The sequence below is a fragment of the Acanthochromis polyacanthus genome, chromosome 1 (genome assembly GCF_021347895.1).
Source record: "Acanthochromis polyacanthus isolate Apoly-LR-REF ecotype Palm Island chromosome 1, KAUST_Apoly_ChrSc, whole genome shotgun sequence".
Lineage (NCBI taxonomy): Eukaryota > Metazoa > Chordata > Actinopteri > Pomacentridae > Acanthochromis > Acanthochromis polyacanthus.
In genome coordinates, this window is record NC_067113.1 from 24,584,329 (window position 1) to 24,599,872 (window position 15,544).

The 15,544-nt window shown below is 41.8% G+C and overlaps 1 protein-coding gene across 2 annotated transcripts; it reads left to right on the forward strand.

Annotated features, from left to right (window-relative positions):
- The first annotated feature begins 1,237 nt into the window (after nucleotides 1-1,237).
- LOC110955935 (transcription factor Sp3-like) lies at nucleotides 1,238-13,773 on the forward strand. Of its 2 annotated transcripts, XM_022201124.2 has the most exons (9): nucleotides 1,238-1,379; nucleotides 1,699-1,796; nucleotides 2,407-2,637; nucleotides 2,719-3,327; nucleotides 4,825-5,034; nucleotides 5,117-5,321; nucleotides 6,639-6,828; nucleotides 7,017-7,213; nucleotides 11,633-13,773. In XM_022201124.2, exons 1-9 carry the CDS (start codon nucleotides 1,373-1,375, stop codon nucleotides 11,884-11,886), a joined length of 2,001 nt encoding a protein of 666 aa, XP_022056816.1. In that variant the 5' UTR covers nucleotides 1,238-1,372; the 3' UTR covers nucleotides 11,887-13,773. The 2 variants fall into 2 exon arrangements, with proteins under 2 accessions (XP_022056816.1, XP_051811019.1); XM_051955059.1 differs by lacking the exon at nucleotides 1,699-1,796.
- The last annotated feature ends 1,771 nt before the right edge of the window (nucleotides 13,774-15,544 follow it).

Sequence of the window (15,544 nt, forward strand, 5' to 3'; positions counted from 1 at the left end):
AATATTGTATGACGGCAATCTTAACTAATAATCCAACCTATTTAAATTAGTCATGCTATTCTTCAGAGTATATAATATTGTAGGGTTTAACCTTAATAATTAAAAGGTGAAATTGTAGACTTATTAATATTGTAGGGCCTCAATCTTAGGTCAGTTAAATTGTATGTTATGTAATATAGTATTGTCTTAATTCCTATTTAATCATCTAAATAAGTTGTGTAATTTGCTAGAGTGCAATATTGATGGGTCTTAACTTTAGTATTCAAATTATCAAGGTAAATTTCTATTTTATGTAGCTATATAGTGTTGTAGAGTTTGAACCCTAATATCTAAACTCGTTAAGTGAATTTGTAACCACAACCCTATTTCTCTGCTGGAAAACCCTTTGACTCTATGGTTGTTCTTCCTTTAAATGTTCAATCAAAATAATTTGACTTGACAATTAAGTACATAAAACATATTTTACTTGTTTTAACTTCATTTTAATTCTGTTGTCCTCTGCTTTTGCTTTATCCCTGAGATCACTTTACATATTATTCCGCTGTTGTTTAACCGTGCACTATAAATATATAAAATAAGTTAGAATTTAGCTGGAAAGTTTTATGAGTAGCCAAACTATTGTCAATTGAAACACGTGTTTTTCTTTTGTTGGAAAAAGCAGTTTGGTCAAAGTTTACTGTGACTGAAGTAAAGTTGTGAGCTTTTTGTGCTTTCTAGTCATGATTTCACGAATTTCGATGTGGAGTAAACTAACATCACGAGCCATAAATCAATGTGCGGCTGTTATAATTCAAGAAAGCGCGTGGTTGTAATAATGGACGCCAACCGACGATTTACGGGGATTTTAAAATACTCCAAACTTTTAAAAACCGCTTCACACTGCACGTCTGTTGTGGAGTTAGGAAGTGAGTAAATAATCTGTGTTTAAATAATAGCGAACATGTGGAATATATGACTTTATGTAATTGCAAATTGTGAAATTAGGTGCATAACTTTGATACAAACATCTCTTTTTTTCAGAGTATCGCTGTTAAGATTTCAACAACTGCATTCCTTCTCCTGTCTCGCTCAACAAACAGGAAACGCACGTCCTACAAAAAATGTGATTGGCGTCCCATTGAGCCAATGACGCCTCAGAAGTACCCCCGCTAAGCCAATCGACTTAAAGAAGAAGGGCGGGACGTCCTGTAATGTGATGCAAATTGGACGGTCAGGCCTGTTAGTCCCGCCCTTTTGTGTTTCCCGCACCGTCAATCAAAATAGAAAAAAATCGACCCGAATTCACCGATCAACACTAGCCCGCCTTTGATAAAATAATCATGTTCGGAGTTTAGTAGATCCGATAATCTTCCCGGTTACTACCATTCACGCTATGACTGGTACGTAAACATTTAGCGCATCGAAGCGTGCAACTAATCGGTGAGTTTGTGAAGCTACAACGGAGCGAGCTGCGTCTTTTTTATCTTTGGCTCTGCTGCTAACTAGCTAGATATGGTGAGCTAACTCGGCTAGTTGGCTAGCCACGGCAAAGTAAACACTCAATCTGGGCCGAAATCGCCTCAGAATCTCCGCTGCAAAGTTGAATTTCGCAGTCAGCTCCTTTTGGACTGGAGAGTGGGGATGCTTTGCGGGCTTTTCTGGCAAGCAGGAGTTGAAGATTACAGAGTTTTGCTGAGTTTCCCCCTCTCTCCCTGCTAGCGCTAGAGCAGCCGCTGAAACAAGGAGAAATGGCGTCCGCGGACGTGGACAGCAGTCAAAGCGAGTTTCTGCAACCCGGCGGCGCAGCGGAAACACAGGTATCCGACATTTTCTAGCTCGTCTTTCTCGCTCGCTTTCGATTTCTGGTTGTGTTTTTGAGAGCATGAAGTTCACACGTTTTAAAATTTTGATGGCATGGGGTGAAAGCCGTACACTTCCTGTGTTCCCCTCAATAACGGCCACCCACTTTACCCCTGTAAAACCCGCCCATAGTGGGTAGGACACTGAAGTCAGTCACTTGGGTCGGCTCACTGGAAGATAGCCGGTGTACCTTGGGTTTAAATGATGCAGGAGTGTGATAGTGTAGCAGGGATTGCGTCCATAATCATAACAGTAGCGTTCAATTGTGTTGTAATAGCCACCCATCCCCCACTCCCTGCTCTCTAGCCTGTTATCTCCACTCTGTGTTGGTGGTAGCTTGTTCTGTTCTTTGCTTCTGGACAAATTTCTGCATGATCCCTCCACTGCCTGTGCTTTACTGTCTCTTTGATATATCTCCTCAGTGCCTGTATCCATAACTGATTTACAGACAATAGCCAGACTCGCTTCTTCTCCCTTTGATCTAATCTACAGCTGAGATGAATCACTTGTCTCCTTGCAGAAAGTGTGATCTGTCCTTGTTAATCTGAGTGTTGATTGTGCTCTCAGACGACAGATATGTCAGCCATTCAGCTGACGGGTTCGGACCGATGGGAGGTGTTAACTCCAGTCTCAACTGGGAAGGAAGACCAGGGAGTCGTTCACATTCCAAACTCTGGGATTGTCACATCCAACGGGCAGTATGTGCTTCCTATTGGGAGTCTTCCCAGTCAGCCCATTTATGTTACAGCATCTGGGAGTGAGGCAGCAGCCAATGGAGTGTCAGGCATTCAGTATCAGGTAAAAAGAGATAAACACACACTTGAGTTACGGTTCTCTTTAGGCAATGATCACGCTCAAACCTTACTCCCCGTCTTCCAGGTCATACCCCAAATCCAAAATGCAGATGGGACACTTGCGGGGTTCTCTACACAGGGGCTGGATGATGGCACGGGGCAGATCCAGCTCCTCCAAGATGGCAGCCAGGGCAGCATCGGAATCAGCTGTGCAACAACGGCGACCACAGACCTCCTCACGCAGGCGGGACAAGTTCAGTCAATCCAAGGCGTCTCTCTGGCGGGCGGTTCAGCGTACACTGGCACGGTACCTGTGGGGCTTCCCAGCAACATAACATTCGTCCCCATAAACAGCGTAGATCTGGAGTCGCTAGGCCTGACCGGAGCTCAGACGGTCCCCATTGCAACAGGGGTAACGCCTGAAGGCCAGCTCATAATGAGCAGCCAGGCGCTGGATAGTCAGGGCCAGGACGCCAGCGCCAAGCAGCCACTGGTGACGGTGAGCGACCCCAACGCCAGCCAAGAGCTCTACGTGCCAACCACCACCACCACTTCCTCCTCCAACTCCTCTCAGCTCCCCGAGACCATCGACGGCACCGGGGTTCTCACCCAGGCAACCGCCGTGTCTGCAGGCGTGTCTGATCCCTCGTCCTCAGGGAACTTCAACTCCCACAACCACCTGCAACAAATCCAGGTGAGCACTGGTATCTCTTAAACCAGCAAGGACAAACACTAACTATTTCATGTGTGTTTAAAGTGTAAGAATTAAGCCACTGCTTCCTGACCTCGGGTTAGGACCACCCTGAGATAAGTCTGAGAAAAGTCTTGTGTTCCAAGAATTTAAGTGGTAAAACAAAAATAATTGTTGTGTTTATGTTGTTGTTATGATGTTTGACACTTTAAGGCTACTGAAATGCTTAAAATGAAAAGGTGTGAGACGGAGAAATCACTGCTTCACATTAAGGCCGTAACTGAGAATGAGCAGGGCTGTGTTACTTCCTTGGTCATACTGTTGAAATGATCTTTTATTGATCCCCTTAGGGAAATTCTCTCTCTTCTTTTAACTCGTACTGTGTCTGCAGAACAGAGTTTTGTCTTTTCACTAGAAGCTGGCATTAAATGTCTGACCTGATTTATAGGCCCTTTTTATAGGTCCTTATTGTCAATTTTAAGTGAAATTCTTGCACACGTACTAGACAACACATCATATTTTACAACTTTGGCTTTCTTAGAAAAATAAGTGTTGTTGAAAAAGCCTAATTTTAATCACTGAAACAAACATAATTTTGACTTTGTGTGTTGTATCACCCCTAATATTTGAAATGATGCCCAAATCCGAAAATGAAGACTGTAAAGTAGAAATTAACGATGTCCTCTGAGACATCTTAAAAAAAAAATTGTGTGACTGTTACTTTTGAGACCACAGTTGAGCAAATTTGTTCAATGTTATGTGTTGACATCGTGTATTTAATATGTAATAATTCAATTTTATGTTTATTAAAGCTTTCACTACATCCAACATTTGAGTTTTTGTCACATATAACCAAAGAGGTTTTAGCCAACTCTAGAGGAAAATGACCAGTGCCAAAATGATAATAAACCAAAATGAAAACCCAATATTAACAGTTTAAGTAGTTTTGTGGTTTCTTTTACTGTGGCGCAAAAGACGTGTTTGTTTAGCAAATGTTCTTAAACAACAGGAAATGCATGGATTTCTGTCGAATAAAGTAATTGAACCAGTCATGAAGACACTCATGCTTGGCCTCCCCCTGAAGGCACATTTTGAGCCGGGATTTGTATCCCAGAAATTATTCTTGCTAATCGTCCTAGCTAAGTAGATCTGCCTCCTAGTAACGGGGATGGTTTGTTTTTGCTTTTGTTTGTTGCTTTTATTCCTCCTTTCACAAGCTGATGTACTTCATCACAACAACTGAAAGTGTAGACTTCTTCAGTGGTGTGTTCATGTGCGGACAGCTTGTGAGTGTATATTGTGCAACCAGTTTGATACCCACCCTGATGTTTTCAATGACAAATAAATTCTTAAACCAGCAGGGACAAGCACACACATGCAATTTCTTTCCATATTAAAGGTTCACTATACTTTCCAGGGCTTTGTACACATAAACATGATGTGATTGCTGCTTGTTTTTGTGTGTGATTATAATTTATTTTGCTGTTCCTCCCTCTGCAGGTGTCATCCGCCAACGCCACCACAATCTCGCAGCCCATCCTGCAGCTGTCGGGGGACAGTCAGGCGCAGGTAGCCCAGGTGGCTCAGGGCCAGGACCTGACGGCAGCAGGTCAGACTCTACAGAGCGTGCAGCTGGTCAACCCAGGAACCTTCCTCATCCAGGCCCAAACTGTCACTGCTACTGGCCAGATCCAGTGGCAGACCTTCCAGGTGAGCTCTAAGGGCCGTTTCTGACCTACAGACTGTGTCGTAAATGATTTCAGACGACTAAAATGGTCCCGTCTCTGTCCAGGTTCAGGGTGTCCAGTCACTACAGGGGCTCCAGTTGCCCCAGGGGCAGGGCCAGGCCCAGCAGCTGACCTTAGCCCCGGTCCAGACACTACCCCTGGGCCAGCCGGGCCAGGTCAGCCTACCCAACCTCCAGACGGTCACAGTTAACTCCGTAGCACAACATGGAGTTCGGTACACACATGGAGAGGATGGAGGCAGTCCAGCTGGTACGACCACAGAACACTACACAAAAAGCTTTTATTTCAATGTGCAGATCAGTGTGTCCTCTAGGATTTTTTTCAGTAGTGGTGACAGGCTCTCCTAGGAGCTGTGGTAGTTTAACCCTTTACGCTTCAGTGCGTCGTCAGTACACCTACTAATTTGCATAGGAATTTCAAGAATGTCCGACGGCTGCAAACACGATTATACAAACACTATACGCCGATGGAAAGCTTAGATTCTCATGAATCCGCCGGTATAAACCACTTTCAGATGCGATTACTACAGCGGGTGAGAAAAACACATATGTCCGACAAAAACAAATATTCATCCATCCGTTCTCTATACATGGCTTCAACGCACACAGCGCGACTCACATTTCCGGGTTCATTATTACACACAAAAAAAGATTCCACAAAAAACGGCCATAATCCAACCTTTTACATCCAGACGACACAAGCCAGTAAACTATTTTGTCCAAAACATGTCCTGAAGTCGTATAAAATCCCCGAATCGGTCATTTTCAAGGAAATGCACCTCGTGATGCCCGTCCAATATTCCCCATATTTTTCGTAATTTTTTTTATTTAAAAATAGAATATTAGCGATTTTTTGTACTGAAAACGGCTGGAATTGACTGAAGCTTAAAGGGTTAAACAAATGGCACTTGAATGCAGATTTTACTTGTACAACCTATTTATTGAATGGCCATTTGAAAATAGCTTTTAAAAGGCTGAATATAAAAATACAGTCAGCAGTTTCATCATGTTGTGTAGATATTAGCTTAATGCTATCAATTAGTTTACTCACATTAGCAACACTGAGTTTCACCGGGCCCAATTAACTGAAGCTAATGATATGTTATGTAACGTTAGCTGGCCATCGATGTTTTCTGAATGTCTGTTTAACATGTAAAGTCTATTATGAGTTATCTTTAGCTAATAACTTTTCTCCGGTAAGTCGCTGTCCTGTTTTCCAAGACGACGCTCCTCGGACTCTCTGACCGGGTGCCTGGGTGCTCTCAAGGCTGTGCTCTCACGACTGATTAATGTCATATTAACCCGACGTATCAACGAGTAGATACTGAGCAAGATAGTTATCTGTAGTTTACCTTAGTACTCGCGAGTACCCGACACGGTGCAGGACTCTGCTGTGAAGGTGGAGACATGTGGCGGCGGTGTTTGCGACAATAAGAAAGAAATTTGAAGGAGCGGTGGATAGTATTTAGGAATGGTTGCCAGCCATTCCTAAATTAATGTAGAGGAAACGCTGAACTGGTAGCTGACAAACCTCCTAAATCCTCCTCCTCTTTCCTCCCTGGTTCAGGTATCCAGATAAAGGAGGAGCCAGACTCTGAGGATTGGCAGCTGAGTGGAGACTCCACGCTGAACCCCAGCGACCTGAGCAACCTGCGCGTTCCGATGGTAGATGAGGACATGGAGATGCCCAGCGGGGAGGGCAAGAGGCTCCGCAGAGTAGCCTGCACATGTCCCAACTGCAAAGAGTCTGGAGGAAGGTGGGCTTAGAAACAGATAACAGGAGGTGCAGCTGTTTAGGTCACCTTTATCCAATAGAAGAACCAAAAAAAGAAGGAATTACAGTTATAAGAAGTTTCACTGCAGCTATATCACACCGTTTTCTTGAATAAATACTACTCCCGCACTTCTGTTGTTCCCTCATTCCACACTTGTCTTCTTGTCACAGAGGTTCGGGCATGGGGAAGAAGAAGCAGCACATCTGCCACATCGTTGGCTGCGGGAAGGTTTACGGGAAGACGTCTCATCTCCGAGCTCACCTTCGCTGGCACAGCGGAGAAAGGCCCTTCGTCTGCAACTGGATGTTCTGCGGGAAAAGGTTCACCAGGAGCGACGAGCTGCAGAGACACAGGAGGACACACACAGGTGAGAACATCTGTCAGTGCAGTTACAGTCATGTAGTGGTGTTACAGTTGGAGCTGGGTTTCAATGATGCAGTGTTTAGTCAGTTAGTTGCCAAACATTTTGATAACTGATTAAGAAGTTTGAGTATTTTGAGGAAAAGGTCCAATTCTCTGGTTCCAGCTTCTTATGTTTTTAGTGTTTTCTGGTTTCTTTACTCTTTTATACCAATAAGCAGAATATTTTTAGGAAATGGGCAAAACATTTCTTAGGATTTGGGAGAAAAAAAACTTAACATTTTAACTATTATTTGTCACTTTAGAGAGAGTAATTAACAGATTTATCAACAATTATTAATTCCAGCCCTGGAATTCATGTGAGAAACGTGACACAAAAACGTCCTGTCTGATAATGCAAAGTTTAAACAAATACACAAGTCTTTAGAAGGTCGTCTGTTTATTAGATTTTGCATTTCCAACGTAGCTTGTTCATGCCTCATAGAGATGCTTTCCTGCTGCTGTTGTTTCAAATCAGTGTTCAGTCATAAGAGCAAAGGCAGACGGTGACTAACAATGTCTTCACAGCAGATAAATATCATCGGCGTCAACAACATTAATTCATTAGTGGCAAAGAGGCGCACAGTGAGAACAAGATCTTAAAATATATAATAGTGGAACAGAAATGCATCGATTCCCTTTGAGCAAACGTTTGGCGACTGTACGATTGTGACAGAATGTGCTGTGGACAATTAAGCGACATCTACTCTGATTCACTGGTGCTGCTTGAACACGTCGTTCCTCTGTGTTCAGTCTGATGAATAAGACGGCTCATATTCCAGTCTGATTTCAACATTATGACTGTTTTAGTCTTTGAGCATTTTTCAACAGTGTTCTTTGAAGGTTACACAATATTTTCGTTGCAGCGTTGGCTTGCACGTGTCAGCAGTTTTCATGGGCGCTCTGTGTTCTGTAGAGAGCAGCTCCCATCATTATCACCCAGAGGATGCAGGGAGGTGGTTTTACAGAGACATGTCACTGGTGGATATTTTTGCTGTCATTTTTCTGTTTTTGTTTGGAGGCAGAATAATCTCAGACAGATGTGTAAAGAAGAAAAACGTTAAGCTAGCACTACTTTTTTTTTTTAACCCTTTAGCGTTTATCTGATTTATATGGCAGTAGATAAGACTGGAAATGTAAAAAAAAGATAATAAATTGGCTCACATTTTCATATAAATACAATCAAACCCGAAGTTATTAATGGCCTTAGCAATTTTTGACTTAAATTTACTTTTATTCAACCAGCAAGTTGTTTTTTTTTTTTTATTGGAAATAACACAGGTGTTTCTCAAAAGATAATAAGATGACGTACAAGAGGCATCATTGTGGGAAAAAAAATTCTCGGCTTTTATTTATATTTAAAAGTAACTTTAAGTCAAAATTTGCTCGGGATGTGAATAATTCCGGGCTTGAGTGTACATAGTCTTTCTCTGGTTGTAAGTTTGCCTCTTAAAATGTAATCTCTGTCTATCAAAAGTGCATATTTAGAAGTTTTAAAGGAAATAATCCCTATTGCTTCCTCTTAATTAACACAAATCCTACAGCTTGTACAATATAGATATATGTTAATGTATATCCACTGGCCTTCCTCTGTCCTGCAGGGAAAAACTTGTTATTTTACTGTGTGGTGTTAATAAAAAGACCCAAACGTATCAGTAATAAGTTGGCAAAATTACAATTATGTTCACAAGAATGTATTATTCCAGAGTAGTAAGTACATTTTTACTTTATTATATGATAGTTTCTGGCAGGGAAATGTGTTTTTTGGGAGAACGGAGTAAAGGTGGCAGCTTTGTGCCCATTTTAGATCAACTATGTTCACGTTTATTGCATCAAAGTCTTTTCCATTTTTATCAGTAACAACTTTGAGTTTTATCCACATGTCAGACTTCCTTTGTTATTGTAAAAACGCGCTTTAATCTTCTTTCTAACATCACATGCTTGCTGACTGGGTCCCTCCGGATAAATCCCCAGGACCCACGGTTTATTTTTTCACCGCCCGCAGCAACGTTAAAACTGCTCGTGCGGTTTGAGTTGGGACCCGTGAGACCTGCAGCATCCCAGTGCAGCGCTCTATTCCCTGCCTCCACTCACCCTGTGGCTCACCTGAGGCTCTGCTCAAACACTGCAGAACTACTGTATGTTACACAACAGAGAGTTACAACACTGGAGTCACATATTCAGCCGTGCGTGTTTGAGCTGGATTTCAAGGAAGACTAATGGAGTGTAAAGCTGTCTGAATCCATGTTTTAGTCATCAATATGCTGCAGTTTCAAGGTGGAAACGTCTTCTAGTGTCTAATAACAGTTTGAACATGTAAATGAGATAAAACAAACTCTGTAGGGGTGAACAAGTGATCAATACTGTGCAGTTTATTGCTACTTATTAGCAAAATATCCTTGAACACAGACATGTGGAGTATGAGCGAACGATCCGGGTTTTACAGAGCTGATGTTGATTATTGGTGATCAAGAAAGGACCGATATACATTAAATGTAATGTTTTAGCAGCATGTCATCGCTGTCATTCATAACGAGATGTCTTAATTAGTAGGGCTGACTATAACTGAATATGTAAAATAAAAGTAGGAGTGATTAAAGTAGGAAACTCGACTGAGATTGATGAGTTTGTCTTCTGCAGTTCTGTCTGCTGTTCTACTCTGTGTTCTTAATCTTTCACTGTACTGTCACTATTGTTGCCCACCGAGGTCCAGATCTTAAAACTTTATTATTGTTTTCCACACTGTTTCATTGTCATTTGTGACTAGCCTTAGCCACTGTGAGAGTAGCTGATTTCCTGATTTGTGGCAGCAGCTTTATTTTTTTCTTGTTTAGCTTTTGCAGATATATTTCACATAGTGGCTACAGACAGAGAGAGGAGGCTGCATCAGACCTGAAGTGGCACATTTAATTCATCAATAGTCAATAAAAAATAAAGATTCCGATAATCTGAGAAATGCCAGATATCGGCCACAGTAATCAACCAAGCCGATAATCGGTCTACCCCTAGGATTCCCCTCTTATTTTGGTCATGATGTGTTTTCTAGTATGGAAAAATGATACAGAGGTGTCCTCGGTATACGGGGTTACGTTGCTGGAACTGCTTATGTGGAACAAGTTGGCAAGCAGAGCTGATGAATATGTTGTCATGCAGCGCTATAAGACTCTTTGTTTACATTCACTGATTGTACGCCACCTTAGATTGGGCTACATTCACTAATTTTTTGCCCTCCATTACGGCTCTCAAGCGTCAGTCAAACTTCTCATGGCATGGATTTGAAGAAAAGGAAAGCCGTCTCCATGTGTGCTGTTTTCTTTACAACGTAAAAGCTGCAGCGGTCCAACTAGTTAAACTCCTGTTTGCAATCTTGACTTCTTTACTGTGGCTCTTGGTACACATTATAAACAGAGTGCGAACCGAAAAAACCCAATAAAGCAACATAAATACATGGAAACAATCTTTTCAACAGAACAAGAAAGTCCAAAAATTACGTTAATTACGACATTACCTCTATGGCGTTTACAAAGAAGAGAGCTGTGCGTCCAGTAAAGCTAAACATCACAATAGCGAACAGGAAGTGACAAGTGTCATGAGACAGTTTCAAAATAAAGGCTTTTTCAAAATAAAAGTACACTTGATAATTCTGCCTTAAAGGCAACACATCATTAAAGTGAAATTAGACTTAATAAAACGCTCGGAACAGGATGAAAAACCGACGAACATCGACATTGTTAGATCAGCTTGTAAAAACAGTGCAAGATATTCTGTTATTTTCTTGTAAAATGACTCATACATGCATGAAAGTCGTTGGTATTCGTGACTTTTATGAAGAACTTGATCAGTATCGTGATGCATGTAACGGCTTTGTTTACATTTTCACCGGAGCTCCGAATTACAGCGAAATTCAGTTTACATCAACCTGTAGGAACCTCAAGGACCCCCTGTAATCTGAACATGTTAACAAGATAAAGGAAATTTTAACTGATCGATACTGTGCAGGAAGTTGTCAGTTCTCTTGTTTCTGATTTATCCTCCACAGATACTACAGTTTATTGCAGGGGTGTCAAACTCAGTTCCTGGAGGGCCACTATCCTGCATGTTTTAGATGTTTCCCTCTTCCAACACACCTGATTCAAATGATCAGCTTATCATCAAGCTCAGCAGAAGCCTGATAACGAGCCTGATCATTTGAATCAGGTGTGTTGGAAGAGGGAAACATGTAAAACATGCAGGATAGTGGCCCTCCAGGAACGGATCTTGACACCCCTGGTTTATTGCTACTTACTAGTATCATATACATGAACACAGAGTTCAGCTAAGTCACATTCGGCCATTATTTTCTCCCGAACACCGTCTTATGTTTCTCTTTGTTTGTTGGGCCTTGCAGGAGAGAAGAAGTTCGTGTGCACAGAGTGCTCCAAGAGGTTCATGCGGAGCGACCACCTGGCCAAGCACATAAAGACTCACCAGAACAAAAAGGGCGGCGTCCCCTCCTCCACGTCTCCGCCCTCCACTGACGCCGTCATCACCGCCGACGGAACCACGCTCATCCTCCAGACCACCACCGCCCACGACCTCGTAGCCAATCAGGAGATCCCTTTGCAGTTGGTCACCGTGGCGCCCGGTGAGGTCATGGAATGAGGGGGGGCGGGGTGGTGAGGTGGCTTTTCTTTTCTTTTTTAATTTTCTTTTTTGAAAACTGGCCTGCCACAGGGACCTCTTGGGCTTTTCTCCCTCTTCCGACCCCTATTTTTTGTTTTGTTTTGTTTTTTTACATATGAATATATACGTAAATATATATGACAAATATATATATTTTAAGTAAGAGTTATCTTGACTTTGTTTTTTGCAGTCTTTTTATAGGCGGGCAAAAAGAAATAACATTAAAATGTGGTTGCTATGTACACATGCGTAAACACACTCACACAGACACACACACAAGAAAAACACGCATTAACACTCAAGATGACACGACATGAGTACTCAACACAATGAAATGCCTTATTTTGTATTATACTCTTGTATAAAATGCTGGAGGTGCATGTGTTTTTTTAAGCTTTGCAGATGATGTAACTGTAAACGGACATAAATGTGTTTGTGAAAAGGAGGAGATTAATTTTTTTTGGGGAAAAGGAAGTAGTGAACCTCTCCAGGATGATCGGGGTTTTCGTCTCCGGAGAGTTCTGACAATGCCGAGCGCTCTGTTTGAAGCAACGCCAACATCCGAGCTCAAATGCTGCGCGGCTGCTTTTGTTTTTAAAGGATAGGTCGAAATTTTGGGAATAGTTTTGTTGCCTTGCCGAGAGTTAAGCCAGGACAGCAAAAAGACCGGAAAAGAGTGTCCAAAAGCACCTCAGAAGCTCATTGGTTATAATGTTGTATCTTCCAGGAAGTAGGAAGACGGTGAATCATCCTTGTTATACTTTGGTTTTTGTGCAGATTAAACCAAAACAGCTACGTGTCGAAGACTTTTAGAGGTGCTGGTAGACAAAGATAGGCCCTTTTCCAGTTTTTATGTTGAAGTCTGTTGACTGACTTTGGCGAGACATGAAATAGACGCATTTTCCAACATCTGCTCACTCGTTCTTTGATAAATATGCAGCAGCTGTCGCCCAATCACCGACAGTCGGCCCTGATGTCATGCTGCTCCAAGCAGAGCGCAGGTTCAGCTGATGGTCAGAGTAGGACGACGGTGCCACTGTTAACTGATCTGAAGTTGTTTTCCACCTAAACGGATGGAGGGGAGGAGAAACGGATGCAAGCCGCTCTGGAAAAAAAAAAAGAGCAACTTCTTCCAGCATCAGGTCAGTCGGAGCAGAATGTCCCATCTGTCCTCATGAGCACGCCGTCCGCTGTGCTTGTCCACGTTTAAAACAAAAAAACACGTCTCGTTTTGTTTCTTTATTTTTTGTTGCTTTCTTTTGAGCATATTTTTGTTGTAAATTCACGGTGTATTTCAGTTTTTCATGTCTCTTTGCTGATCTGGGTGTCATCGAAATTGAAAAGCCACACGGCGGTGATGATAGATTTTAAAAAGTGGACGGTGGTTAACCTCTGGATTCCTGCAGGGTTCTTCATTGTCGGTTTTAGCTGCAGGAAGACGTCGCCGTGCAAAGAAAAGGGATGCAACGAATCAGCGGCCCCTCGAGGGCACATTTTTGTCATCCAACATTCCAGTTGGGCGTCGGATAATGTGGGATTCTTTCTTTGCAATAACTGCTCTGTTGGTGATTCTGGCCTCATGTCAAAAGGAAAACAATCATGCCATTGTTTGATGTTTCTTTTTATATTTTATTTTAATTAACGTAATCCCTGCCTCAGTTTGTCCTCATGTTTGTAGCATTCATTTACATGTATATTATCTTATTTTCCACATTGTTCATAGAAGCCATTACTTAGTTAACTGAATTTGTTGTATCAAAACCTTATTTTAAGTGATTTTTTTTAATGAATTGGTGTAAAAATTGAATGTTACCTTTTGTAAAACCTTTTTTCAAATGGATCACAATAAAAGTCTGAAAGCTTCCAGTAACAGGTTTTGTATGTGGAGGGGCACAGTCAGGAAGTCTTAAACCAAGAGGGCTACAGCTTTCTTTCGAAGTTCAACTTAGGGTTCATTCCAGAATTGGAGGATATTTGAGCTTCAACATTTTTGAAAAATAAACCTCTTTTACAAATTTCTCTACGTATTCATCAATGATAGGAAAAAAACCTATCAAATGCTTGATTATCTGAGCATACACATTAATGGTATTTTTATTTAATCTTTTAAATTTTACTGCAGGTCATCCCTGCTTCCCTGTCTTCATCTTGACTTACCTATTGAATAAAACCAACAGAAGGACCGAAAAAATAACTGAGAAAACAACATAGTATGTCGTCCAACATGTGACGGAAACGTCATAGTTTAGTATGTCGTCCAAAATGTCACAAAAACATAGTATTGATCCTTCGCCATGAAACAGAAAGTATTGTCTGACTCTGCTGAACATGCTCCAATCTGCCTGAAATGTAACGTGTGATCGCAGCCCGGCCCTGACGACATACGTGTGGTTATTTACATTGACAGTCATAGCGCCACCGTGTGGTATCAGGAAGTAGACATTTTTTTACACTTTGATGAACTATTCTTCGAAGGTTGACCATATACACCTCAAATGTGGTGACATAAGCCTGAACATGTTGATGATGACTCATGGAGAAAATGGTGACTCGTGGTCAAAGGGCGTGTCTGAGGCGGTGCCGCGAATTTCGATGTTTCGCCATTAAAATTGAATTATTCATATCTCATCTGCACATGGTCCAATCTGGACCAAACTTCATATGATGGACATCAGTCCAGGTCAGAACACATCCACACTCGTGAATTTAGAAATACTCATAGCGCCACCTACTGGCAACAGGAAGTACTTGTCATTACATTTGCACATCCCATTGCCTGATACTTTGTCATATCATTCTAGAAATGTGACAGCTCGGTGTTCACTCCAAGATGATACCACAGTGTGAAGATTTTGATGATTCCTAAAATGCTGTTGCCATGGCAACACATCATTGCCGTGACAAACAAAGTACTTTTTGACAGGTTAAAAATGCTCAAAAGCTCGCCAAAATTAACACACATATCTGTATTGGTAAACCATTTCATATTTTAGGGGAATTTCACCTGATTGTGGCAAAATGGCTCCACAGCGCCACCTGGAACATTTCAAACATTTACTATAGCCAGTGCGTGTCATCCAGCTTTATTAAATTTGGTAAGTATATGTAACTGGTCAAGAGGCACAAAATGTAATTGACACCCATGCACAGAACCCAATAGGATGTCGGCCATTTTGAATTATGTGTCATGACATTTGACAATTTTGGGTCGTTTTTGATAATTTTCAAAAGCTATATACTCAGACAGGGTAACACTGAGAGAGCTGAAATTTGGTCATGAGTGATGAAAGTGATCAGAATGCTTCGCAAAAGTCTCAGGGCATGGAAATGGCGACCCCTGGAAATTTTCAATTCGCCATGAAACAGGAAATGCTAAGCATGCTCTAATCTGCATGAAACTTTACATATATGATCAGAGTCCCGCCCTGATGACAATCACATGCAGATATACAGCCAAAGTCATAGCGCCACCTGGTGGATGGAAGGAAATGCTCTATAACTAGCTGTACATGCTCCTATCCACCTGAAACTTTACATGTGTGATCAGAGACCAATCCTGATCACATCAGTGCGCCCAAATACACTCTTGGTCACAACATCACATGGTGGACATGCATGGATTCACGGACCAGCAAGG

What these genes read in the sequence shown, in the direction of transcription:
- LOC110955935 (XM_022201124.2), top strand. An exon ending in TGTCAGGCATTCAGTATCAG is followed by an intron (nt 2,638 to 2,718) that starts GTAAAAAGAGAT and finishes CCCGTCTTCCAG; the next exon opens with GTCATACCCCAAATCCAAAA. An exon ending in ACACAGGAGGACACACACAG is followed by an intron (nt 7,214 to 11,632) that starts GTGAGAACATCT and finishes TGGGCCTTGCAG; the next exon opens with GAGAGAAGAAGTTCGTGTGC.